The sequence below is a fragment of the Diaphorina citri genome, unplaced genomic scaffold (assembly GCF_000475195.1).
Source record: "Diaphorina citri unplaced genomic scaffold, Diaci psyllid genome assembly version 1.1 scaffold25, whole genome shotgun sequence".
In the NCBI taxonomy this organism is placed as follows: domain Eukaryota; kingdom Metazoa; phylum Arthropoda; class Insecta; order Hemiptera; family Psyllidae; genus Diaphorina; species Diaphorina citri.
This window is the reverse complement of record NW_007377463.1, coordinates 355,106-365,235: the sequence shown is the minus strand read 5'-3', so window position 1 is coordinate 365,235 and position 10,130 is coordinate 355,106. Positions and strand designations below refer to the sequence as shown.

Genomic DNA, 10,130 nt, shown 5'->3' with positions numbered 1-10,130 from the left:
TTTACCAGGCGAGTACCTTGACCACTACACCACCGGGGAAGATGTGTTTTTTGTTTGTTTCTTAGTTTGTTTTATTTAATTTAAAAATAAAAGGGTTTATTCCCTATTTTGTTCTTTTGTACCACTAAATTTGGCCCTATTTTCATTGTTTAATACGGAATTTTGTTTATATCAACTTTTATAATAATAATATATCAACTACCCTCGGTCCCAATTAGTTGATATAATCGAGGTTCTACTGTATTTCGAAAGAAGTTTTTGTGTGCCTGATACTGTACATATCTATTTTTACCTCGAACTTTTTTTTTACATAATTTTACGGCTACATCCATTTTACATTAATAGAATCCAATCTGATCTAAAAACTAGGTAATTTTGTTAAATAATAATAATACAATTTATAGCAATTAGCAATACTAAGTAAAATATGATAGAATGGGACAAAACCGGCCACCCCAGAAGTGCGAGCGCCGTCCCAAACAGAAGGTCATCTGACATAAGGAGATCAAAGTTAAAGATTTTCGGCAAAACAATCACCGTCAGACCTCCAATCCGAGACCACGCCCACAACCGAGGAATGACAATCACCCCCATCCTAGATTTAAAATGGAATCTTATCCAAAGAACCTCACTCCCTTCTCCTCTCGCTAAGCATAACGTTCACAAAACTGTAAGCGATCTTCACCACTTTGAAGAAATGCTGTCGATTCAGTGCTATCGCTCTTTGATTGAATCTTAAAAGGTTCGACCGTTGTGTCCGTCTGATGATCATACAAATATCTTTCTTCGTGTCACGATCACATTTGATCCATTGACTGTTGGTTATTGATCTGCAAAGCATAGTGTTACAGTCGTCCAGGAGATCAGAGCAGTGGCACCAATAGTAACATTGAGCGATGTAAACGAAGAACTCTCCTATGAACTTGAACAGTTTGCTGATGGTCAGGGATGAGGTACTGAACACTAGCTGTTGCAGGCACAATGTAATGATGATGAAGTTTGAAAAGATTTGAATCAACACGTACGGTTCTAACGATTCTGTCATCTGAAAGTTGAAAGTTTAAAAAATTAAGAAGCATACTAGTTAAATTGTCATGCCCCTTTTATGTTGGGAATTTTTAGGATAGGTGCAATCAATGTACTCCAACTTTTGATGAAAATGAACTTTGCGGGTTAATTGAAATCGTTGTGAACCAACTTTTGGTAGGTACATGTCAAGGGAATTGGAAATCGCCAAGAAAAACTTTATGGGTTAAGCGGAGCAGAAAAACTGGATTTCTTGGGTGTGTCGGAACCAATTTTGTGTAGCACAAAAAAATCGCGTGCATTTTGTTCTTTTCCTTCCTTCTTTTTATGGTACCTTTATTGTTCTCCCCTCATCCCTTAAATGTTTATCACACCCACCCCGAGTTATTTCTATTATAAAATTTTATTTGTCCTCTTCTTTCTACTTTTTATTACATTTCTGTTTTCAATCTATGTTAAAATGTCAAGGTCAACCTTCAAGAATAATTTAGTTTGTGCAGTTGTGCTATTAATACAGTTCTGACACTTTTCTTCCTTTCTATCTCCCTCCCTCTTTCTCTCTTTTTCTCGCTTCCTCCCTCCTCCCTATCTCTTTCTTCGTGTCACGATCACATTTGATCCATTGACTGTTGGTTATTGATCTGCAAAGCATAGTGTTACAGTCGTCCAGGAGATCAGAACAGTGGCACCAATAGTAACATTGAGCGATGTAAACAAAGAACTCTCCTATGAACTTGAACAGTTTGCTGATGGTCAGGGATGAGGTACTGAACACTAGCTGTTGCAGGCACAATGTAATGATGATGAAGTTTGCAAAGATTTGAATCAACACGTACGGTTCTAACGATTCTGTCATCTGAAAGTTGAAAGTTTAAAAATTTAAGAAGCATACTAGTTAAAATGTCATGCCCCTTTTATGTTGGAAATTTTTAGGATAGGTGCAATCAATGTACTAACTAGTAAGTGGCTAAGCAGACCCGAGGCTAGCCATAAGTGACTATGGTTTACGACCCTACTTGTGGTACTTACCTTCTTCTGGAAGATTACCAGTTTCTGATGGAATTTGATAATTCTAGCCATAAGTGACTATGGTTTACGACCCTACTTGTGGTACTTACCTTCTTCTGGAAGATTACCAGTTTCTGATGGAATTTGATAATCTGTCTCAAATATTTCTTCTGATAATTTCCTCTAGAGTTTTGATCGGAGAACTGTGATGTACCAGTCCCCGCAGTTCCTATACTTTCAAAATTAGGCTGAGGCATTTGTCTCAAATATTTCTTCTGATAATTTCCTCTAGAGTTTTGAACGGAGAACTGTGATGTACCAGTCCCCGCAGTTCCTATACTTTGAAAACCAGGCTGAGGTTCTATTTTGCTGTTCTTTCGTCGAAAGCATTGAATATGCGAATAATTAATCTTCGGATTTTCATTCATCTGTGTGACTTCTGTTTTGTTGTAATACTCGTAGTACTCATTGGTTTCAATATTAATGTAGAAGATTTCCTGTCCGTTGGAACCGTAGTGGTGGGCTCCTAGTTGCTCAACGTATTTGCTGAGGATTGTGTATTGTCCGATGAGGTAGGTGCTCATGATGGGTACCAAGGTTAAAGTAACGCTACTCATCATTAACCATATCAACATGATGTACACTTGATAGACGAAACAAACCGTGTAGTTCCAGTGTTCCGTCTCATCAATGAATGGGATCTTCATATTGTACGGTAATTTCCTCTCTGGGCGTTTTGTCTTATGCCAGTACCCAGTTTCATTTTCTGGCAGAGGGTAAAATGCTTCGACTATCGTAAAGATTAAGGTAAAACCAACAATGGCAAAACAAGTTCGTACAATGGTCTTCACCATTTGTTCATCCTTGTGCACAACTTTCCTATCCACTTTGCTGAAGGAATGCTCGATAGAATTCATCAGTTCTGCAAACTCCTTGCGTTTCCAAACCAGCACACATACCTGGAAATGCATACCAAAGCTCCAGACATCTTCAATGAGGCATTGCATTAGCTCCGGCAGGTAATGAATAGACCGGGTACTTGTGCTGAGAAAATGAGCCATGGAGAACCCAAGCCACACGCTCGATAGAATTCATCAGTTCTGCAAACTCCTTGCGTTTCCAAACCAGCACACATACCTGGAAATGCATACCAAAGCTCCAGACATCCTCAATGAGGCATTGCATTAGCTCCGGCAGGCAATGAATAGACCGGGTACTTGTGCTGAGAAAATGAGCCATGGAGAACCCAAGCAACAACAGATGTTGGAAATAGCAGTAGACTTGTTGGACATTGTTCTTCCATTGTTGATCTTTCTGATTAAAGTTGACAATGCCAATTCTTTCGAGAAAAACTGGCAAGAATGCAGCGAATGTTGAACGTTTCTTCCCTTTCATAATAATACAAATATTAGTGTGGAGTTTATTGTTCAAACTTTACAAAACACAACCTCTAGTGAGTGCAGACAAGATGTAAAGGATATTGGGTTGTTTTGAGGAACAAAAATTAATGATACAAAAAATAACTAGTTAATAAGAAATGGATATTTCATTACAATCATTACCAAGGAAGTTCAAATGCTATATTGCCATGGCGCCATACTATTTTGCCATATTTTAGCAAAATTTGGGAAAATGCCATAAAAAGCCCAAGAAGGCTAATGCAAAAATATACTCTAAATTTAAATTAGTACCTTCATTAATATTCTATAAGGGATATATCTGATAGTCTTTTGTTGATTGATAAACAAATTAACGCAACGGGCAAATCTGCCATTGGGGACTAATTTGGAAAAATGTCCTTCCAACTTCACAGAAAGATTAAATAAATAATATACGGTACGCTCGTTATTCTGGACCAAAGATGGTCTATTCAGGGCTAATTTGGAAAAAGCTCAAAAGGAGTTAGCGGTCCTCAAGACTGTACCTTTCACCTCAGGTCACTCAAACTTCACAGAAAGGATCTATCATTTATGTCGATCAAAACTGTCCCTGGGCTGGGTTTTAAGTTTCATGAAATGTATATTTCGTCTAAAGCCAATTTTTTTGAAAAACTCAAAAAGTGTTCACTTTTATCGACATTACATTTCGACCTAAGGTCCTCAAATAAATCATAACTCAAGGCCCACAAACTAATATTATTTATTTCCTTCTCCAGAGAGTTGCATCCCATCGTGTCTCCAGACGGCATCCCCCTGGTTATACAAACAGTAGTGTGGTCACCAGTAGGTAATGGGTTCGCGTACGTGTTCACCAATAACATCTACTATCGGAAATCAGTGGATTAGACCCCCCCTATCTCAAAAAAAAAAAAAAAAAAAAAACACCTAGATACAAGAAAAGGAAGAAAAATGTCAACTGATTGATTTTACATATTGTGTTGTAATGTTGTCGGGTTAATAAGTGATGTGAAAAGAGGGAGAAGTTACCAGGAGATGAAAGAAGATGCGCAGGACCGTGAGAAGTGGAGGAAACTCGGTTGATACCTGTCTTTTAGACAGATTTACAATTATATATATATATAATGTTGTAAGGCAATACGAAGCCTCTCCACCAATTTCGATCTTTGTATTTCTGCTCTGCTCCCTCTCGATAGGTATCATTCCAATTTCTGGATGGATGTCTCGGTAACTTTGTGAAGGTCCATATTGAATGTAGATAGAGAAATAACACTTCACAGGTAGAAGTTCTACCTGTGAAGTGTAACAGTTATTTCTCTATTACATTCATTCCAATTTTCTTATATAATTTTAATTGTTTTTCTCACCGAAATAAACCAATATTTTTTCCCCGATTTCAGGTAATCGATGGAAAGTAACCCGTTGAAATATTTGCAATCGAAAAACGAGTACAAATTTTTGTCGATGGTGGGATTCGGGACCTTCTGCATGGCAGTTTGCCTAAGGATGGTATTAACTCAGCCCTATTTTCTTGTCTTGCAGGATGCGTCAGGGAAGGGGTCACGGCGCAAGTACCTCTACCTGGGAGTGGGATTTCAGGTAATCGATGTATTTCCCAAGGGCGTTTGGTTCGACAAGTTCTGCCTCATTGTACTGCAAGGTACTCTAGAGTTGCCTCAGGTGATTAAGAAAACCGTACGTGTGTCTATAACCTGTAAGGATCCTCCGCCTGAAGACTTCGAGGACCTGAGAGTGAAGTTTGGTATCCTGGTGTATGGTGCTCAGAATGGGGTTGAATATGTGAAGACTGTACAGGTCTGGGAGTGGCCGCCATTATCATCCTCTTCATTGTCATCCTATCACTTCTCTACTCCTCCATGGAAGTGCCAGTGCTTCACGCCCAGAGTTTGGTGCGGCACAGAGTGCAGCGAGAGGACCGGTTGAATCTGAAGGCACTGGGAGTGGCCGCCATTATCATCCTCTTCATTGTCATCCTATCACTTCTCTACTCCTCCATGGAAGTGCCAGTGCTTCACGCCCAGACTTTGGTGCGGCACAGAGTGCAGCGAGAGGACCGGTTGAATCTGAAGGCCGTCATCAATAGTCAGTATGAGCCCAACCGGTTCAATGGCACCTGGATCACTGGTAAGGACTTTGTTTTGAAGTAGAAACTGTCACGTCTCATGAGCTCATGGGGAGTCAGAAAGATGTAGAATAGAATATACCCTGTTTATGCTGCTGAAATGAGACTGAAAATTCCCTTTACTCCCGCAGTCTAAACAAAATTTTATGTATTTGGTACAGAATTTGTTTGGTTTTGTTGGTAAGGAACTAAGGACCTTTTGTTTAAAGTAAAAATGCACTACTATCACGTCACGTGAGCTCATGGGGAGCCAGAAAGATGTAGTTCAAAGTTTTCCCATAACAGGGTTTATCGTGAAAATTTAAAGAAAATGGAAAAGCGTATAAACCCTGCATAAAATTGTAGGTAATTTCGTAGGCAATGGGTAGTTATCAGTTCATCAGGTAGTTATCAGTTCATTATCAGTTCAAAAAGCATCAGTTCATTCATAAATAACATGCTCCAATTTGCCCCATTCAAATGTACTTTCCTTGAAAATTTAGTAGAATTTCCTCTTTTGTCCCTGCCCAGACAATGAGATCCTAATGAAGGATGCATTTGGCAATATTGTCCTGTTCAGAGCTGACACCCTCACTCAAGAGATTATAGGATTCAATACTACCTCTTACAATGGGCTTACCGTAAGTAAACATCCCCTTATGGGTGTATTTGTCCTCTGAGTTTAAGGCCGTACAAAAAGTCTGTATTTTAATATTTTTAATATGACCTTTTTTTAAGTTTGATAGAAGGAAAAAAACACTAACAGAGGTAGATATTACCGAAATACATGTAATTCGAAAAAAGAAAGGAAAAAGCCAGCCGTTCCAAGTACGGACCTAACATTTCTGTGTTAGGATATAGGTTGCCCCGGGCGGGAATTTGAACCCACGACCTAACGCTTACAAGGCAGACTGGCTACCTTCCAAGCTAACTGGTAACTAGACTGGCTCCTTAAATATTTATAAGGATTTGTTTGAACTTTGTATTAAAATGGAAAACTGTTTCGCAAAAAGCAAAAAATGTTTCCCATTGATTGTTTAAAAAACATTTGAGTAAGTTTTTATTTATTTATTTTTTATTTAATAATTTTATTGATATTCAATTATTCATTGATTTTCTTTTACTTTTCAGATTGTGGCGGATGCGTTTGACTATCACTTATCAGCGGATAAGAAATACCTCATGATTGCTCACTCTTATCATAAGGTAAACGAGAGCTTTGTTATTAAATATAGTCGGTCTTTGTTAGATCCCTTTTGTGCCGTCTCCATTTTTATTTAGACCTCTTAAAGTGTGTCCCCACATGTTCGACCGGCCATCAATTGATGTCGACTGACACGTCCACACTGCCTCGGTAACATAGATTTTCCTCGTCGATCGAGGGCCGGTCGACTATAGACACACCTTTATAACTTTGTAAGATATTCAAGAGTAAACCAACTTTTGATGAAAATGAACTTTGCGGGTTAATTGAAATCGTTGTGAACCAATTTTTGGTAGGTACATGTCAAGGGAATTGGAAATTGCCAAGAAAAACGTTATGGGTTAAGCGGAGCAGAAAAACTGGGTTTCTTGGGTGTGTGGGAACCAATTTTGTGTAGCACAAAAAATTCGCGTGCATTTTGTTCTTTTCCTTTCTTCTTTCTATGGTATCATTTACCTTTATTGTTCTCCCCTCCTCCCTTAAATGTTTATTACACCCACCCCGAGTTATTTCTATTATAAAATTTTATTTGTCCTCTTTCTTTCTACTTTTTATTACATTTCTGTTTTCAATCTGAGAAACCTATGTTAAAATGTCAAGGTCAACCTTCAAGAATAATTTAGTTTGTGCAGTTTTGCTATTAATACAGTTCTGACTCTTTTTTTCCTTTCTATCTCCCTCCCTCTTTCTCTCTCTTTCTCCCTTTCTCCCTCCTCCCTCTCTTCTCTCTCTCTCTCTCTCTCTCCTCCCTCCCTACATTCATTTCCTTCTTTCCTCCCTCTTCTAACAATAATATTTGGTTGTTTTGGTTTCAGTTGTACAGATATTCATTCTTCGCATCCTACGTAGCCATCAACATCGAAACTCAGTAAGTTATCCTGCACATTGTCGGGGTGAATGAAACCTGGGTTCGACTCCTAAATTTGACATAAAAATATACTCTAAATTTAAATTAGTACCTTCATTAATATTCTATAAGGGATATATCTGATAGTCTTTTGTTGATTGATAAACAAATAAACGCAACGGGCAAATCCGCCACTGGGGACTAATTTGGAAAAATGTCCTTCCAACTTCACAGAAAGATTCGATAAATAATATGCGGTACGCCCATTATTCTGGACCAAAGATGGCCTATTCAGGGCTAATTTGGAAAAAGCTCAAAAGGAATTAGCGGTCCTCAAGACTTTACCTTTCACCTCAGGTCACTCAAACTTCACAGAGAAGATCCACATAAACTCAAAAAGTGTTCACTTTTATCGACTTTACATTTCGACCTAAGCGGGTTCAATCCCAGCTGAGGTAATGGGATTTTGTTCTCGATACCTATTACATACAGTTATAGATATTAATTTGAGAATTTAACCACAATAAGAGTAGGTACTTACTTAAAAGTCTACTGGGTGGATGGGAAATATTATTTGTAGATAGTTGAGTTTAAATTCGTTTCCTCCCTTATTCCAGGTACTTCCTCTCGACACAAGGCAGTCCTACCTTCGCATCCTACGTAGCCATCAACATCGAAACTCAGTAAGTTATCCTGCACATTGTCGGGGTGAATGAAACCTGGGTTCGACTCCTAGATTTGACATAAAAATATACTCTAAATTTAAATAAGTACCTTCATTAATATTCTATAAGGGATATATCTGATAGTCTTTTGTTGATTGATAAATAAGTTAACGCAACGGGCAAATCCGCCATTGGGGACTAATTTGGAAAAATGTCCTTCCAACTTCACAGAAAGATTCGATAAATAATATACGGTACGCCCATTATTCTGGACCAAAGATGGTCTATTCAGGGCTAATTTGGAAAAAGCTCAAAAGGAGTTAGCGGTCCTCAAGACTTTACCTTTCACCTCAGGTCACTCAAACTTCACAGAAAGGATCTATCATTTATGTCGATCAAAACTGTCCCTGGGCTGGGTTTTAAGTTTCATGAAATGTATATTTCGTCTAAAGCCAAATTTTTAAAAAACTCAAAAAGTGTTCACTTTTATCGACATTACATTTCGACCTAAGGCAGAAGTGTTCGTATAGTGGTGCCACATTCAGTACTAACGTCAGCTACTATGTTCTGTCCTGTATAGGTCCTGGTATTCCAGAGATTACGCTCTTTGATAAGGTAAAGTATTAGCTGTTAAGTGAACTGTAAGGCTAATAAAAACAGAGTGAAGCGGAGAGCATAGCACATAGAGCATCGAGCAGGCAGAGGGAACCGACAACTTCAAACCGCATAAAACTGAGAGCAAAAAGATCTATGCTCTTCGCTCTCTGGCTTCAAATTTTGCAATCGGGGGAATCGGTATGAAATCGGGGGAATTGAATGCTGTCCATTTTTAGCCTTACTCAGAAAGAAAGTCCCTACGGAATCTACAATTGCTCGATGGGGCAGATGATCTTATAAGAAAAATTCCATTCATTTTTTGAACATGTTCACAAAATTTCATCAAAATCGGAGAACACGTTGGAGAGGTATAGACTAGCAACACAATCAAAAAACTTGGAATTAAAACTTAGCACTAGAACTTACTTTGTTTCTTCAAGCATCTTCTAAAAATTGGAACTGGGATGACCCTCGCAGAAAATCAAGAAATTGATCCTAATATTATTTCTGCAGTGGTTTTTTATACAATTTTGACAACATTCGAACCTCAAAATTTTCAAGCGTATCTAAATACGCAGGAAGTTCCAGGCTCCGTTGTGGACACCCTGGTGCGAAGGTCGATGGTCTATAGCTCTATAGTATAGTCACCGTTGTGACCGCGCACCAAGTTACGTCTGCGTCATAAGGCATGCTAGTACTAAGCTACACCTCCTGTTAATGTCTACGTCCCAATTAATAAGCTCCTCCCCTTTCCATGATATGTTTACAGAGGAAGTCCTGAGTTCTAGCTCCGCCCTATGGTTTTCACCTTCGGGCAACAACCTCGCCTACGCCTCATTTGATGACAATAGAACCGTCATTATGACCATTCCGTTCTATGGGAACCCGGGTCATCCTAGCTCTCAATATACACAGGCTATCAACTTGAGGTAAGAGAGTGATATGGACATGTCGGAAGAAAAACAGCTACATACATAGGGTTGAAAGAATGGAAGTGAGGCGGAGAAAATGGCGAGGCAGACCGAAGAAAAGGTGGAAAGATTCTGTGAATCAAGACCTGGTTGAGAAAAAATTATCAGGTCATGGTCAGGACAATTATCAGGACTGATAAGAAACGCCGACCCCATTTCAAATAGGAAAAGGCTAGGAAGAAGAAGATCAACTCAAAGTAAGAATCTAGCTGTAGGAAACAAAAACGAGGTTTTAAAACACTTTTACAGATCTTGAGTTGTTTTTTTTTTTTTTTTTTTTTTTTTTTTTATAA

General features: G+C 38.6%; 1 protein-coding gene across 1 annotated transcript in view; it reads left to right on the top strand.

Annotated features, from left to right (window-relative positions):
* LOC103510141 (venom dipeptidyl peptidase 4-like) overlaps positions 1-10,130 on the top strand; it is a 78,637-nt gene that overhangs the window by 58,042 nt on the left and 10,465 nt on the right. The window contains 8 exon segments of the mRNA XM_026824102.1: positions 4,974-5,012; positions 5,249-5,383; positions 5,522-5,576; positions 6,085-6,194; positions 6,685-6,759; positions 7,573-7,625; positions 8,222-8,287; positions 9,607-9,796. Coding sequence (XP_026679903.1) covers positions 4,974-5,012; positions 5,249-5,383; positions 5,522-5,576; positions 6,085-6,194; positions 6,685-6,759; positions 7,573-7,625; positions 8,222-8,287; positions 9,607-9,796 — 723 coding nt within the window.